The 18583-nt window shown below is 44.5% G+C and overlaps 1 protein-coding gene across 2 annotated transcripts in view; it reads right to left on the bottom strand.

Annotated features, from left to right (window-relative positions):
- Window positions 1–18122, bottom strand: part of MAP2K7 (mitogen-activated protein kinase kinase 7) — a 219550-nt gene extending 201428 nt beyond the window's left edge. The window contains exon 1 of one of the 2 annotated variants that reach the window (XM_086961246.1): window positions 17966–18122. In XM_086961246.1, the coding sequence (XP_086817372.1) occupies window positions 17966–18122 (157 nt within the window). The remainder of the gene's footprint in view (window positions 1–17965) is intronic. The other variant, XM_086961253.1, reaches the window with a different exon arrangement.
- Between the last annotated feature and the right edge of the window lie 461 nt (window positions 18123–18583).

The raw sequence follows: 18583 nt of genomic DNA, 5'->3' as shown, positions 1-18583 counted from the left end.
TGCTTTTAGAGATGACAGAAGTTATCCTGGACAACAATGTCTTCCTTTTCAAGGAAGGGTGGTATAAACAAAAACAAGGGGTGGCTATGGGCTCAAAGTTTTCTCCCTCGTATGCTAATCTATTAATGGGCAGACTGGAAGAACAATGGATTTGGAGTAAATGAGGTAGTAACTGGAATGACTATCTTATTCTGGGGCAGATTCATAGATGACAGTCTTATGGTTTGGAAAGGCTCCACCGAAAAACTTCTTGAATTCTTCACACACCTTATTAGCAATGACAAAAACATCTGATTTACCTTCCAGTACAGTCAGTGGAACCTCACATTCTTAGATGTTGAACTCTTCATTCTAGATAATAATATCCAAAGCAGACTAATTAGGAAACCAACAGCTTGTAATGCAACCCTTCATGCCTAAAGTGCACATCCAGGTCACCAGATTATTGCTATCCCATACGGCGAATTCACATGTGGCAGGCGCAATTGTAGTGCAGAACTGGACTTTAAGGATTGTATAGAGAGCATGGCCACTAGATTCTCACGCAGAGGGTATGCTAAGCGAACTATACATAGGGCCAAAGAGAGAATCTCTAAGCTCAGTCAACAAGACACCCTTAAAATCAAAACAGAAGAGAGAGAGAACAAAACAGTACGTTTAATTACGGACTTTAACAAGCACGCAAACACACAGTATGCGTAGAAATTAGCACTTATGGCAGACAAGACACTGCCGAGATTTAAAACATTACGCCCTGAGATTACTTTTCGCAGGGGTGTATTCTTAAGAAATATTCTCAGCCCTAGCTACCCAAAAGTGGAACAAACACCAAACTGGCTTACCCAACACACTCTGGGCTTTTTCAAATACGGCCACTGCTCCATGTGCAGATGGGCCACTGACAGAATGAATTTATGGGACCTAACCATAGGGTGTACAAAATTGAGAACATCACCTGCTACACAAAATATGTAGTATATGCTATTGAGTTTAAGTGTGGTCTAAGATACATTGGAAGTACCATCCGGAGCCTCAAAGAGCGCACTGGGGAACACATGAGGGCTGTAAAGCAAGGGGGCAGCAGATATTCGATAGTCACACACTTAGCTGAATGTAACTCTCCGAGCACAGATGGAACGTTCTCCTTTTATGGTTTTGATGTTACACCCAAAGACCCAAGCGAAGGTAATAGGGAATTAACACCCAGGAGGAAAGAGGCGCTATGGATTATGAGACTTTAAAGTGTTGAACAGGGCTTGAACATAATGAACTTCAATACTTCCTTCTGGATTAGCCCGTACCCACGTCCAAATGAACTGAAACACTGGCTGGCTTACGCCATGCCATCATCACAGCTTATAGAGTACGCCCATTATCAGTAAGTTTAATAAGGAATTGAGAGTAAATGCTACTGTCCTCACCTAGCTATGTCACAGAATTCACTTTCACATTGCATTAGGCTTCCTAAAATGCTTTAAATCTGATACTATTGAGAATTGAGACTGACTGCCACTGTCCGTAACAAGTCTAAGAATGTATAGTTAAATGAGGTTCACCCAGTTATGTCACCAAATTCACTATCATATTGTCACAAGTCACAGGTCACAAAACACACTATCATGTTGATTAGTTTGGGTCAGAACTACAAACCTCTTGGATATCAAGAGAAATTTCTTACAAGTATGTACTTAAGTGTAAACACTGCATGCACGTTGCCACAAATGTTACACTTGTTTGGTAGTGCACCGCAATGCTGTCATGTGCACCTGCAGATACAGATTACTACCAGATAGCGTTTAATCTTATGGGCTTTCCACCAGCCTGTTGCCACCGACATTCCACTAGTTCTCAATAATATTGATTTCAGTCCCCAGGGGGGGCCCGATACACCACTCCAAGATGGCGCCCAAAATGGGTTCGGGATTCCAGTGCCCCGGGGGTCCAGATATACCACTTCAAGATGGCGCCCAAAATTGGCTCAGTACTGGTTTAGTCTGCCCTCATGCTTCAATATTTAAGACAACGCAGGGGTGGCCGGTTGCAGGCTGCTGATTTGCACGGCGAACACGCCACGGCCTGGAGATCCGATGGGTTCTACCTAATGCTGCCTGTAAGGAATGATAAAACAGCCGTACTAGAGTCTCAATACGGGACAGAGGATTAAGGGATAAAAATGCTAATACAATGTTAATTTTACGTTAGGACTGGGCAGTTCTTCTGAAAGAATCTCCCTTACATTTGGAAGCATATTTAGCTTTCCGGGCACAAGACTGATTGGTCTACCTCTCCAGGAGAAGAACTTACAGGAACCCTTTCCGGGTTGGAATTATCACCGGAATTAAGTTAGGGATATCTTTCATGGTACCTAGTATACCTCAATAGAATGGACCGACTGCTACTCTTTAGCTGATGTGCCCTTTTCTGTTACTTAGAGACGATTTAAAACGGACCTAAGGTATTGTATAAGGACAAAATACGTTATTTTATACATGTTCGAGTACACAATATAGTCAGCATGTATTTACTATTTAGTGACAGCATGAGGGAGCACTACTTTGCCACGAATATAACAAAATAGATAATAAAACTAAACAGGTTGATTGCATGCCCGCACCTTGCCAACCACAGGATTACTCCTATAAGGGAGTCTCAAGCACCAACTGTACCAGTATGTTTTATATCGATAACAAACGATTGGGGGATTTGCTTGTTCTTTCTTTCCCCCATTGATATATGGATGCACAGAGAAGTTGTACGAGAAGCATGTACAACACCAGTTTCACATGGATTTCCACACAGTTCTATTCACTTGTTTGAAATTTAGACAAGTCACCTTGTCAATAATTTGAAAAGTAAACTGTTCTTACTACCACTGCATACACGAACAAGTACCTGTTTATATATTCCCTTAGCCCTGAAGAAGTCGCGGGGTAATCCCCTGTAACAGTGACGAAACACATGTTGGCTAAATAGGCTTAAAGATCTGGAATTCTAGACATCTGAAAATATAAAGACAAGCCTCATTGTGATATTTTATGTAACTTTATGTATTAACTTTTGAACAAGTGCAGAGGATTTGTATAAAAAAAATTAAAAGCAATCTCCTGATCTCAAACCTGCCTATGACAATTGTCTGTACTTTGGAAACCCCATTTCATAATACGCAAATAATCCAAAATTCGGCGCAAGACTCCTCCTCTTCCTAAACCCCTGAAAGAACACATGATGTCAGTCCAGTAAACACTTCACTGACTACCTATCACTAGGCATTCAATGTTGAAAGCACTCTGCATCTTCCCTAGAACCCCCAAAGGAGAAGAACTACTATGACGGCAATTACGTTTAAATAAAACAAACAAAAAGGGCATGGTGCTCCAAGCTAGCATCACAGGTCATCATACTACCATACCATAACAAATCTAGAGGAGCATCCACTGCACAGTAGAAGCCACCAAGCGTTGGAACTCATTGGGAGACTATTTATATCATCCAGGAAGATTTTAAGACATGAATACGTAGATGCCCCAAGATAATTACAGCCACTGCTGACCCAGGTATAGAACCCTGAACAATAATTGTTCTACCAGTATAAGCATAGCCAAGAGCTATGAAGCACCATACCATGAGGATAGATACTGAAATTGAATGCAAACTGGGAAGCATCAAACCACGCCACCTAGAAATACCAACGGAATATATAACTGCACCTCTTCAATGATCACTATAGAGTACCTACTGTCACTCTGCATGTGAAGACCTGAGACCTGGCAATTTACATATGGGACTCTAACCTCCAGATCCCTCAGATTTAACATAAAGTCACAGTTCTTTATATCTACCAGAGTGTGTAAATCTATCCACAAGATGAAGAACATTTAATCTAGTCTTTAGGGCTGTCCATCCAGTATCAGTTTGGCATTCCTCATGTCATCATATGATATAATGTCAATTAATAACCTGATCCCTCCTCTTTAATAGGACGGGTATTGAATGTATGAAAGGCAGTGTGGAATATTAGTGTCAACTAGATGGCACAGATAAAGGATATGCCAGTATGTTTACTTTCTGCTCAGTACTAACCAGACGAGCATACTGAGAGATCTTCTGCCTCTAACAGTCCATCTTGCAGGTCCCAATCAGTCACATAATTTGAGCACAAAAAAATAATATCGACAAACGATGAAACACCAAGTCAATCTTTGAAAATCTCTTTAACTAACATCTCAGAATGTCAATCACATAAAGGAGGACTATAACACAGTATATCAGACAACTCTTTGATACTTCCTTGCTCTTTAATGATGTCCATTAACTCCTACAGATTAATAACAGCACAAAGTAGACAACGACCTGAGACAGTTAGTATACAAAATCAAATGGAGATGGTAAAAGATACAACCAACACAATAATGGGGGATGCCGTGCTAATCAGAGCATAACACAAATGTTAACAAGCATTTGCAATGCAATAGGTCTCGCATGAATTAAGTTTGAGCTAATGGCATTGCTAAATATTGCAACACCAATTGCCACAAAAGTCTATAAATTGTAGGCCAAAAAAGTGTATTTATTTTTGTAGCAATGGTGGCATGCTGCGCATTAGATGAATATGTTTAAAAGTAAAGTGTGCCATACTGCGATTGCTACAATAGTTAATTGTGGATGCATTAACAATTGATGTGAGCAGTGACGGCTGGTGGTGTGTGTGCCTGTAGAGATTGTGCACTGATGGCTGGTGGTGTGTGTGCCTGATGGAAGTGTGCACTGACGGCTGGTGGTGTGTGTGCCTGGTGAAAGTGTGCACTGACGGCTGGTGGTGTGTGTGTACCTGGTGAAAGTGTGCACTGACAGTTGGTGGTGTGTGCCTGGTGAAAGCGTGCACTGACGGCTGGTGGTGTGTGCCTCGTGGAAGCGTGCACTGACAGCTGGTGGTGTTTTTGCACGGTAAAAGCATGCACTGACGGTGGTGGTGTTTGTGCCCAGTGAAAGTGTGCACTGACGACTGATGGTGTCTGTGCCTGATGAAAGTGTGCACTGACGGTGTGGTTGTGTGTGTGGCTGTGTGTGTGTGTGGCTGTGTGTGTGTGTAGCTGTGAGTGTGTGGCTGTGTGTGTGTGTGGCTGTGTGTGTGGCTGTGTGTGGCTGTGTGTGTGGCTGTGTGTGTGGCTGTGTGTGTGGCTATGTGTGTGGCTATGTGTGTGGCTGTGTGTGTGTGTGGCTGTGTGTGTGTGTGGCTGCGTGTGTGTGTGGCTGCGTGTGTGGCTGCGTGTATGTGTGGTTGTGTGTGCGGTTGTGTGTGTGGTGTGGTTGTGTGTGTGTGGCTGTGTGTGTGGCTGTGTGTGTGTGTGGGTGTGTGTGGTTGTGGTTGTGTGTGTGTGTGTGTGTGTGTGTGTGTGTGTGTGTGTGTGTGTGGGTGTGTGTGTGTGGTGTGTGTGTGTGTGTGGGTGTGTGTGTGTGTGGGTGGGTGTGTGTGTGGGTGGGTGTGTGTGTGTGGGTGTGTGTGTGTGTGTGGGTGTGTGTGTGTGTGTGTGGGTGTGTGTGGGTGTGTGTGGGTGGGTGTGGTTGTGTGTGATTGTGTGTGTGTGCGTGTGTGTTTGTGGTTGTATGTGGTTGCATGTGTGTGTGGTTGTGTATGTGGTTGTGTGTGTGTGTGTGGTTGTGTGTGTGTGTGGTTGTGTGTGTGGCTGGCTGTGTGCGTGTGTGGCTATGTGTGTGTGTGGCTATGTGTGTGTGTGGCTGTGTGTGTGTGTGGCTGTGTGTGTGTGTGGCTGTGTGGATGGTTGTGTGTGTGGGTGTGTGTGGTTTTGTGTGGCTGTGGGGGCGTGGTTGTGGGTGTGTGGTTGGTTCTGGCTGTGTGTGTGTGGTTGTATGTGGGGTGTGGTTGTGTGTGTGGTTGTGTGTTTGTGGTTGTGTGTGTGTGTGGTTGTGTGTATGTGGTTGTGTGTGCGGTTGTGTTTGTGTGTGCGAGTGTGGTGTGGTTGTGTGTGTGGTTGTGTGCGTGGGTGTCTTTGGTTGTGGGTGTCTTTGGTTGTGGTAGTGTGTGTGTGTGGTTGTGTGGATGGTTCTGTGTGGTTGTGTGTGTTGTGTGTGGTTGTGTGATTTATGAAAATGCACACAATTTTTTTGTCTCGAATACACACTTCACAATGTTGGCATAAATCAAGGGGATAGACCTTCTTTGGGCAACTCCTGCAACCCTCCGGCCTTTTTATCTAAGGTTAACCAAAGTGGCTTGCAACAGCTTTTGGTGTGGACTCCAACTCAATGGCACAGCTTGGTTTTAGGTGCATTGAGGAGGGCTTCTCTGGATATGGTAGCTAAGATAAAGGTGGCCCTGAAGCCAACTCTGCCTTGTGCATAGTTTTAATGGCACAGCTAATACACTGCCAGTTAAATGCTTTTAACCGGAGACCCTCTTTAGCTTTTCTAAATTCTGGTGCCACTTCTCAGCAGGCAGATATCAGTGTTAAACCAGTTACTGGATACAGGCAAATTACATCACGCAGTTGTAATCTCTCAGAATTTTCTGTTATGTGAAATTCTACAAATTTCACTATTAAGTGTACGGGAACAACAAAGGAAATGAACACGAGTGGCTACTTGTTCGCAGTGTTTGTGTTTTTTTTGTTCTATTTGCGATCACAAAATGCATCTTTGTGCCCAAAACGGAAGCAAGGATGCTTTCTGCGATAAAATATAGCACCAAATGCAGTTTCTGCATTTCACATTTATGAGAAATGTTGGTTAGAACGCAAAACCAAATTACACCATTTTCGCACATCACTCCCAGTTACATGTTGAGAAGCAAAGGCAATCAATCACCTGTGGTGTATTTGAATAATGGCATCACCAGAAGCTTTTCATGGTGCACACTTTGTGACTATTTAATTGAGCACTTTTTTCTATACAACAAAGGGAAAAAGAGCTTTCACACGGTTACTATAATCAATTTATAACAATAAAAATAACCTGGTAACAGTATGAAATAATTTGTGAAGCAAGAATTTAGATAGGAATATTTTAGATCGGATACATTTTGCAGTTTAAATGGATACCAAAAAGGGAGGGGCGGCATTTAATCACTATTACGTGGGCTGTCACATGAGAACATTGATGATCTACATTACAACATGCTTCACACAGGATACCAGCGCAAGCATAACACTGTGTTGTGGGAGCAAAACAAGCGCATATAAAACCTTCTATTAGCAGAGTCGGGCCATCACTGTATTACGGAACGAAAACTGAACACACAGGACCAACAAATGTCACAAAAAGAAAATACACCATTGAGGTAATTTGCCAGTCATCACCATCAGCTTCTTCCCCTATCAACAATCCTAACCCTTTATCATCAACCACAGCAATGTTTCCTATCTTCATTGCTTTTTTTCTGTGCTTCTCTTCATGCACCCCCACCCAGACACTGCCAAAGGCTTTCTAGACGTCCCCCTACTAAGAGATTGCGATCTTCAACCCAAAGATTTTCCCAGTCCCGAAAAAGACTACCGAGAAGAAATCACACCACCCCAAAACAGTGTTGACACAGATCTAGTCTAAGCATACCCCGGAAAATACTCTGACCCAGTAGACCAGACATTTGAGAAAAGATGACCTTTAAGCATGAACTACAAAACTTGCATAAAAGCAGTTTTCAAAGGAATACTATGCAAAACTGCTATATTTATATCCGTCAGTACATTTCCTGATATTGCACACATACTATCCCTCACATTACACTATCATACCTGCAATATCTTCATAAATACCCGTTTTGTAGCAAAAGCCATGCTACAAAAATGAATTGTTCTTTATACTACAATATTAAATGATCTTGGGATCCCAGAGAAACCATGAAGTCTCCCCCACCTCGTAACTATTTGCCTTCCAGACCACTTTTCATACAATGCCTGTATTTGCGTCTCAAATGAGAGCGTGGTAACCAATATTTGTAAAATATCAACAGATCTCCTCTTCTGTCCTCTCAATCTCATCACATCCTTACATCCCCCACAAGCTTTCATCCAACGTTGCTACCCTCTCCCTGCCTTACGTCCCCATTTGGTGTGTGCTCTTTTTTTTTTAAGTTCAAGTTTATTGAAACCAAAACATAGCATAGAATACAGAATGTAATACACGCAATCAATGAAAGGTATATGAGATACAAAAATAAAATTGAGAAGGCATAATAAAACGGAATCAATATACACCTATATCTAAATCATGGAAAAGGAAAACAAGGGGGGAAAGGAAACAAAACAAAAAGGGAAGTGAAGTATGAACATTTCATAAAATATAACATTGTATGCAGATATTAAAACTTAAATAAAATGTATACAATTGACAGCGTGTAATAAATAAGCATAAAACGTTATAAAATCGAAGGAAAAAGATAAATAAGCAAAATCATGGCGGCTTATGAACATCATCAGATGGATTTTGGTGGGTAACAATAGTATTTTGAGGAGAGGGAGAGGTTTGGGAGAGGTAGGTAGTAAGAGGAATCCAGAATAGGTCTCGTTTAGGTGTGTGCTCTTTAAGTCACAGGTTTTACTCTGAATGTCCCTCTCCCAACTTCCCCAACAAACATGTTCCTCCTGTTAAACTATTTATTTTTGTTCCTTGGGCCAATTTTCTCCCGCTCTGTAAAGTTTCCACCTGTTCGTTTCTGCATCTGACTGGACCCTACTATCCTCTCTGGATCACCACCATATTTTTCATTACTAGAATGTAGATGTTTGACCGCTATCTTTGAACCATGGCAATAAATACATGAGCATTACAGAGAATGGTGAGTGGATATGTGAAAAAAAATGTATCTGTCAGTTTAATACTGAAAATATGGTTTCCAAATAAAGTGGCAAACATCAGGACCCCCTTCCCTTCTCCTATGCCAACCCATTTCAATGACCTGCTCATGCTTCGCACTCTGATCCTTAGTTAACACCCCCAATTTATAGCTTATGCCCAGTCCCTGCTTAAGCCACAGCTAACTCCCCCATATCAATTTCCACCCTAGTCTAACTCCCCCCTCAAACATTGCCATCTACCCCAGCATTCCAACAGATTTCCCAACGATATAACATACTAAAATGCAATAGCCACACATTATAGCCTCCTCCTCCTTCATGTGCAATGATTCACTGCAGGAATTAACAAAAAAAACAGCCAGAGAACGTTTTGGCTGCTTGCTTTGTCGCCGTGTGCCCCATGATATTTACTTAGGTCTGCTTATTCCAGGCTGCCGGCCTGGGCTCATTCACAATGATAAAATGAGCATAAGTGTGATGGACAAATTGTTTCCGCAGCAATGAGAGACTTATAAGACTAGCATTTGCAATGCAATAGGTCTCGCGTTTGAGCTATTGGCATTGTAAATGACAATGCCTTTTATTTATGTTTTGGTTTTTAAAACAGATAAATAAAAGGCACTGTCATAATGTCAATAGCTTAAACGCTCGCAAATGTGAGACCTATTGCATAGCAAATGCGGTTTATTCTTGCCCTAGAACTCAATTATTGAGTCTGTGCTTACTTGATTGACTGCATTTTGCTATATTGTAGGGTGCCTTTTCTTTGGAATACATGTCCTCATAAAATTGAGGGTTAATTCTATAACTGATTCATCAACCTATGGGTGTACAGTTGAGATAATTTTTTCAGGTGTACATTTTTAGGGGTTCCCCCGCCCAAGCACTTTCCAATGTTTATTTGCTGTGCCACAAATATCCACTGGATTTGGTCTGTATTTTTAGTACTTACAAATGCACATGGGCAGAAAGAAGTAAAAGTGCACTGACTTAACGGTGCAGAGGACACACGCGGTGTGACTGTGCGAAAACACTTTAGGAATGTCGCCGCCTGCCAGCAAACAGAGCCCGGTTTGGTCTCTAGATGACACGTCTAAGTAGCAATGAATGGCGCCCTACCACAGAAGCTAATTGCTCTTCCGGGGCAAGTGGAGACAGCAGGGACTCTCTTGTACCTGATGAAAGGGGCAACGAACCACAACATTCTCGGGACAAAGCTTGGGGTCGTCACCATTAACAAGATACCAGAGAGCAACGTTGGTTTTCATGCTCCTCCCAGGCCTTCTAGTTTGAAGCAGTTTTATATAGTGCCAACTCGACCCAAAGGGATTGGAGTGCTCTTTTTCTGCAGATTTATATAGCGCAAACTCGATCGTAATGTATTGGCTCACTTTACATGAGCGCCACTTATGTTACACAAGGACACATTAATGTTTTGGTAGGCACTGGGAGATTAAGTGAATTGCCCCAAATCTCAGGAAGCTTAGCAGACGCCGAGGCTCCAACCTGGTTCCACAGCTCCAAAGTCGGCAGCTCGGGCCCCAAGGCCACAACCTCTCACTTTACACAAGTACCAATTATATTACACAAGAACATTTCATTTTTTACTTGTATCTTCCTCAATATGCCCGTCAGATGCGCTCTGCCACGATGCAAAGAAAATAAATAGGCTTAGTAAATAAAATTAAAAGCTTAGGCTCAGTAAATGAAATGTAAATCACTCTGCTGTACATTTCACATTACCGGTTACAAGTAATTGACTATTTGAATTTAAATTGAATTTAAAAACATTTATATAGCGCACTTATACCATGCGGTTTCATGGCGCTTCAGATTGCGAGGGGATGGCAAACGAGGAGAGTTAGGCAGCAAAAGCACGAGAAAAAAGGAAGGTTTTGAGGTTTTTCCTAAATTCAGTGTAGGAGGGTGTTGTGCGGAGTGCCGCGGGCAAGGAGTTCCAAAACACAGGGGCCAGAACAGAAAACTTGGTGCCGCCAGCCTTTTTCTTTTTGAATCGGGGGACAGTTAAGAGGGCCAGGTGGGAGGAGCGAAGCACTCTCCCTGGGGTGTAAGGCTTGATAGCCGAGCAGATGAAGTCTGGTGCAGTGCCCATTCTAGCCTGAAAGGTGAGGCACCCAAGCTTGAACAGGGCCCGCTCTTTCACCGGCAGCCAGTGCAGTGCCTGCAGTAAAGGGGTGGCCCGATGATATTTAGGCAGGCCATAGATAAGTCGGGCCGCCTGGTACTGACTATATATGAGAAAGAATAGAAGACATGTATTACTCACATAAAAACACCAACTGTAACCAAGAACCAGTTCTAACAAGGACACATATCTCATAATATAACATATTCTGGTCTGAACTAGAAGGTCCTACAGATAGAGTAGTGCGTTGACCAGTTAAGACTGGTTTAAGGAAATCTGTGTGAAACTGAAAGAAATGTGGCTATTAAACTACCTGGGCGGATAGCTTTCTATTTACATTTCACATATTTATACTGTGAACAACAGGTAGAAAAACATTGATTTTGGTTCTAGGACTTTCACTAGTCTGCTTGTCTTTCAATTTCTTCAACAACAAAAACAAAAAAAAGCACATCCATCCAACTAGAACCAGAATAAATCACTTGCAACTTGTCAACATACTGCAAATAGTGGGTGGAAGTAAATTGCAAACAGCTGTGGGGCTTTCTTAAAAGTACCTGGGGAAGGCGGTGGGGTAAACAATGCATCGAGCTGTCAGGATGGCTCAGAGAACTGAAGACTCACCGCTCATAAAGGTGCTGCCTATGGAGGCAAGAGTTTGAATCCCACCCCTCTACAAGTCAGATTCATCCTTCCAAATCTAAGTGCAACAAAACGTATACAGCCCTCAGAAACTGTAGAGGTGCTGCATGTTGGCTCTATTTCTAACCGGATTATGCTGTATCGCTGGCTGAGGTCCACTCCTTGTCTGTATAATGTGTTACAGACATGCCCGGCCATTATGGCGTGCAGTGTGAGTAAGAAGCGGTGTGAGCTGTATTATATACTACATGTCTGGGTACCATGGTGACAAGAGACACGAAGTGCCAGGAAAATAATAGTAAATTTAGTGTATTCCTTACCCAGGAAGGAAAGTGGAGCAACTGGCGATCCATAGCCAAAGGAGAGGAAGTGAAAAGTGCATCAAAGACGGGAGAAAGGAAGATAAGCATTTGCAATGCAATAAGGTCTCCCATTTATGCGAGTTTAAGCTACTGGAATTGTAAATGACAATCCTTTTTTATTTCTGTTTTAAAAACCAAAACATAAATAAAAGGCATTGTCATTTACAATGCCAAGAGCCCAAACTCGTACAATGCGAGATCCATTTCAAATGGTATTTGTTAGACCCGGGACCCCGGGCTGGCCAAGGCTCAGGCCAAAGTCAGTCAGAGACCACCATGTCTAAGGTCAGGGCAAGGGAGTTACACACCAAGATAACCCCTGCTCATCCTCTAGGTAACGTGACGCGAGCAGCAAGGCTAATCTCGGAGGCGATGTGTAAAGCGTTTGCGCGCGCACCCAGCAACAACACCCAAGGCCCACCACAAAGGAAACTCCACACAAGGTTATATAAAAAATAGCCTTTGTACTATAGCAAAAACACATTAGATAACACACACACACTTTACAATGTGCCAACAGGCACGGGCAGAATTTACAAGGGATTATGTACAGGACAGGGCCACATGGACCACTGTCAGGGGTAGGCACTTGTTAGAAATAATACTTGTAGGTATAACACTTAGCACATAAACATATAATGACTGTAGCACTAAAATAGTAAATGTAGCACACAACCAGTAATCACTGGTAAAGAGTAAATACCTGCTACGCAACCCTAAACACTGTAGGAAAATCACGCAGGGAACTAGGACCTTATCATCAGGACCTATAGAAGGAAAACCATCACCTAAGCAGGTCACTTTTAGGAAAGGGAAGGAAACCTAAACAATCACCTAAGCAGGTCACATTTAGCAAAGGTAATACATAAACAATCCTCTAAGCAGGTCACTTTTAGCAAAGGGGATAAAACATAAATACCTAAGCAGGTCACATTTAGCAAAGGTAATACATAAACAATCCTCTAAGCAGGTCACTTTTAGCAAAGGGGATAAAACATAAAATACCTAAGCAGGTCACTTTTAGCAAAGGTAATGGGACATAAACAATCCTCTAAGCAGGTCACTTTTAGCAAAGGGGATAAAACATAAACAATTGCACATGAGGCATTAAAACACATTCAGAGGTGCAGGTAGAACATTTGCGCAGGAATCACATAAGCAAGTAAATTACAATGTGCAGGGTGCACATAGCACAACACTAGAACTGCCCCTCAGGCCAACTGGCCACGCAAGGGCTGAAATGCCCCGAGTCCAAATGTCAGGGAAGGCTGCGCAGGCAGCCAAGAACACAAGCCTAAACGTAGCAACGGTCCACTAAGTGCTGGACAGGTGTAAATACAGATGATGCCAACGTTGGAGCCTCGTGGGCTCAAGAACACAGGTGGGCGAAACACAGCGTGGGAGTCACGGGGCTCCGACCACACTCGTGTCCCCTAAGAGCCTCTCAGGGCTCGCAAAACAAATATGCTGGCACTTTAGAGCTTCTGCGCTAACACAATGAAAATGGCCCCAGAGCCTCTCTGGGCTCTTAAAGCAACTGGGAGTTGGAGCCTCTCGGGGCTCAAAGAACAAACGGCGCTGTAAGCCTTTCTGGGGCTCTAAACAAATATGGCCGGGAGCCCCTCGGGCTCGACGAACAACTGTGGGCGTGGGGAGCCTCTGGGCTCGAAAACGGGAGTGCTCTGAGCCTCTCGGGCTCGACGAACAGATTGTCCCAAGGAGCCTCGGGGCTCCAATCTCAAATTCGGGCTTCGTTGGAGTCCCTCACGGGGGACTCAGGATTAATACAACTGCCCCCAAGAGCCCCGGCTCTTCACTCTGAAGGGGAGGGGCGGGCACCGGCAATGTGCCCCGACGCCCTCCTCCCCGATTCTGCACACTGAGCCCCACTCACCGGCTGTCTCGCTGGCGGGAGGGCTCCTCCTCTGGGCAGCGCGGGGCACTCCACTCCTCACGGGAGCCCCGCGAGCACCGGCAGCCTCTCTCCTCTCCTCGCGCCGCAGTGCCGAGGGCGGGACTTCCGGGTCTCTTGGTCGGGCCGCACAGGGATTGGCCGGCCGGCCAACCACTTCCGGGTCGCCGCGGGCAGCGCGGCGGCCCGTTTCAGGCAGGCAGGCGAGGTGTCAGTATCCGAGGAGTGGGCTCCCTCGTGATAAATCAAAATCCAAGAACGGGGCAATGCCGGGTGGGCACCGGCTTTTAAATAAAATATAAAGCGAGGTGGGCACTCGCTCTGCCAAAAATCGGCAATTAAAGCAGGCAAATGCCGGGTGGGCACCGGCGGCACAAAAAGCGCTCCCAAGTGCTTAGGAACCGAATAAAGCGCCCCCAGGCGCTATGAGCAAAGTAAAGCGCTCCCCAGCGCCAGAGGACAAAATAAAGCGCTCTCAAGCGCTAGGCAAGGAATCACAGCGCTCCCCAGGGCTGAAAGGCAAGAGAGCAGCGCTCTCAGTGCTATGGGCAAAAGCAAGGCTCCAGCAAGGTCTGGAGGCAGGCAGGGGGCAAGTCTGGGCCAGTGCGAGCTCACTGGGTCTCCAGGCAGGGAGACAATCCAAGTGGCTGTCCTCCTGGCCCCAGCAGCAGCAGCAGCCCCCTCAGCTAGGATCCAAAGGCAGAACAAATTGTATGGGGGCACAGCCCCTTCTTATACTGTCAATTCCTTTGTCTGTAGGTGCAGGGTGGGGGGAAACCAGTCGCAGCTGGTTTTGAAGTACCCTTGATAGCCCAACCACCCATTTCATTCACTGGCAGGGCTAGGGTCATCAGTCGCACCACAGGGGGTGGAGCCAGCATTGTGTGGGGAAAGTCCAGCCCCATCAGGGACCAGGTGCACTCCTCCCCAGCCATCAACATGCTAATCTCACACTCACCACCGGGCAGACCCATCCAGCCTCCCTGGAGCCAGGCTCACCAGCCAGCTCCAGCCAATCACAGGCCAGGCATATTTTACATTACTATGCCAAGTCCTAGAAGTGGCATTTCAACACAACATACACTCATGCCACATACATCATTGCGAAGCATTCATTCTCACGAGCTCGCACATACCAAATTCGAGTCTGCACTCCCCACGCATCAGGAACTACTAGGGACACAGACATTCCCCATGTATCCCTATGGGAGAGCAGGCCAGCCTAACTACATGCATGCACTTTACTCTGGGACACAGGGAAAAAGTGCGCAGAGCCCCAAATATCACTAACACAGATCACAGATCTAAAGCAAAAAGATTAGGGGTGAACCTGCCAGAAGTGCCAAGTCCAACAGTATTTTTAAGAAAAAACAATGGTTTGTGGTGGCCTCAAAAGGTCCTGGTAGAATAGGATAGGACTATGTTGCTTGAATCAATCCTGGGAGAGAGTTTTTTGTATGGTAACATATAAATAGAATACTTTATTATGTTTTTTAGTACACATATATTTTTCAGGTGCTCACACGGGTGACAAAGTGCTTAGAGGGACTGATCGAAAAATTAAGATAAAACTATATACAAAGTGTCACAAACAAGGGTATATCCCACAAAATTATATACAATGAAGTAGGGGAGTTTCCTTGATTGGGTCGACAGCGTTTCGATCTAAACAATTTTAGATCGTCATCAGGACGTGGTGAGCTTTCTTAAATGGACGGCTGAATTTAATTTCCATCAATTTAAAGATTCAAAATTCAAAAGCTCAGAAAATAGGTCCGAAAGCTGTGTTTATTATTGTCAGTGCTAGACCAATTTAATCTAGGTTTAGCATTCAACTTCGTCTGGTTTTGGCATTTTCATCACAATCCATAGTATTCGGTATTGGTTGAAACAGCTAAGGCAATTTCACAATTTGTGCAGGGTAGATCAATTAATAGTACATGGTCCCGGCGGGAGTGGATCACCGCGGTCCAAGTATCTCTGCCTCGCTGCTCTGGCCACAAATTGTGAAATTGCCTTAGCTGTTTCAACCAATACCGCAATACTATGGATTGTGATGAAAATGCCAAAACCAGACGAAGTTGAATGCTAAACCTAGATTAAATTGGTCTAGCACTGAGTCTCCCGGTCTCTGGGACAGGGCACGTGGCTCCGGCAGCAGCATCAGTCAGTGACAGAAAGAGTTAAAAGGTAATAAAAAAGTACCGCCAGGCAGTCTCATCAATCTTGTGGAGCCTTCTGTTGTTTTTTGGGCCAATTGTGGTCAATAGTCCTGGTGGCAGCTCCAGTCTCTAGAATGGAATCAAGTCTTTAACTTGATCCTGCAGCCCATGCAAGTGGTGCAATGCCCGCACCCCCTCAGTGGTGTGTATGTGTGGGCAGCGTGAGGGACGCAGGGGAGACTGAGCAATACTATGGCTCTCTCTGAATCCCCCAGGCCCTGGACATAATTATTTCATTTGGATATGGTATGTTTGCGGGTGGGGGGGCAACTCTCCTGGCTGTGGGTCAGCTCAGGACATCACCCTCTTTTGGGATGGAAACGACACAAGCAGTCCTAGCCAGCCCTAAGCACTGTAGTGTATGACCAACAGCTACCAGATGCTGATTTCGGCCCCCTTGTAATCATCACTAGCAGGTACAATTAGCACTGTCCTGTTGCAGCCCATTGACCTCCATGCCCAGCCGCTGCTCAAAACCATGTTCAGCATGAACAGCCTGGCAGACAAATGTGAACGCACTTCTGGGCACAGCCAGGTGAGCACGGCACAGACTGTTTAGAAAAATATAATCTGCTTTTCATCTTTTTATTGACATCTGGGAAACATTTGTTCTCTAAAACTTTGTGTCAATTGTATATTATGGATCCATGATACCTGTGAACATAAGCATAAATATTCACAGGCCCAAAATCATCAGGGCATCACAGCCAAATATAACCCAGCTGTTTGTTTTTTCGAAACAGCTTCTGTTTTCATGAATGTCAAAAGGACAAACTTTTTTAGAAAAGCAGCATGAAAATAAGAAGGCACCACTTCTCCCCTAATAAAAATCCCAATTCGACCCATAACACTTCACATTTGATGACTGCTCTCATTTACGATGTGACGTTACAGGCAGTGCTTTTGAACTGGAGAACCAGCTTTGAGTCCCAACGTTGGGTCGACATTCTGTGATTCTGGGCAATCATCTAATCTCCCAGTACCTAAAAAATGAATGTTACCTCGTGTAATGAAACTGGGGTTCATATGAAGCAATCAATTACTTTGGGTCATTTTGACACCATATAAAACAGCAAAAAGTATGTCATATCTTGAAGTGACAGCGGGTTGGTAACCAGGGGTTTTGCACCACGTTTAAGGTCTTCTGATCTCTTCTCATTGTTTAAAAGGGCAACATTTCTAATATTTATCTCGTTCTATGGACTTAATTGCTTGGTTTTATTTGCAAAAAATGTCATTCGGAGTGTCACACATTTGCAAGCAGAATGTCACTGACAGGTGCACTGAAACCATGGAAATGTCACACATAAACAAACAATCTGCAAACTCTGCAGCTATGCTCACATCCTATTTGGTACAGTCGGGTCCCAGAGTGACCCTCCATTTCGGGTGCTTTGCACAGTTTAAAGATCTTCCAAGAGTTACTCGTTGCTCAAATGGATGCAATTTCTGATATTTATGTTTCCCTCATTGCTCAATTTTGCTCGCGAGAAAGTGTCACTAATAGACGTTGAATGCCACTCATAATAACACTGAAATGATGAACATGTCACATAGAGCAATCTAAAACCTTGACAACTATGACCTATATAGAATAGGCCTCCGGTTTAGAGCCCACCTCATGCTACACCTCAAGCCACTCACATTTAGGCCCTACTTCGGCCCCGCCCATCACAACCTCCTTGAAGCTCCTCCTTCAGCCACCACAACTATCCCCTTTTTGACCGTAAAGCGTGCCCCAGGTACATTTTCTTAGACCCCTCTTTTTATAGCATACAGAGCCCCAGAATCCCTTTAGACCCTCTCTCTGCCGTCACTGTAAAGGCCCTCCCCTGTCACCCCCTAATGTCCCTCCCCTCTCGTCTCCTCACTGGGACGTGATCGCTGTGGACTGATCTCCAGCTCTATCCGTCCTCGCCGAGCTTCCCGGTTCTCCTGCTTCAGTTTGGCCTCCAATCGGGAGAGTTTCTGTTCCAAAGAGGAGGCCGCCATCTTCCGCCGCGCACTAATAATAAACAAACAGCGCATTGCGCTTGCGCGAACGCTCGAGTCCCGGCCGGACGCGGCTCCTACGCATGCGAAACTTGCCATTCCGGCAGCAAACGACTGCGCCTGCGTGGACGAGTCTGTCCTAGGTCGTGCAGTGTACGCATGCATTGCCTCTCTGAGTCTAGTGAATGTAAGTGTCGCTCTACGGTCTGTTTAATTAGGTCAATGGTGGCTGTTGACCTTTGCCTGGCATAGTAATAGTGTGACTTGTGGCCGGGGAACAACGTGAGCGTTTTCAAAACAAACGTTCATTCCTGATGCCTGTTTGCACAGTCAAGGAAGACGAAAATGGCAGTAAGATTCTATTGGATTTAGTTTAGTTCCTTTTATTCTATTTATACGTTTTTATATCGCGCGTACATTATCCAGCCCTTTGCGACCTTATATGTATTAAGCTAAGCAGCATATTAGCCTGGGTGCTGAAATATCTACTGTTCTTC

The sequence above is a fragment of the Lissotriton vulgaris genome, chromosome 1_1 (genome assembly GCF_964263255.1).
Source record: "Lissotriton vulgaris chromosome 1_1, aLisVul1.2, whole genome shotgun sequence".
NCBI classification, from domain to species: Eukaryota; Metazoa; Chordata; class Amphibia; order Caudata; family Salamandridae; genus Lissotriton; species Lissotriton vulgaris.
Note: the sequence above shows the minus strand (reverse complement) of the source record. Positions and strands in the feature narration are given on the sequence as shown.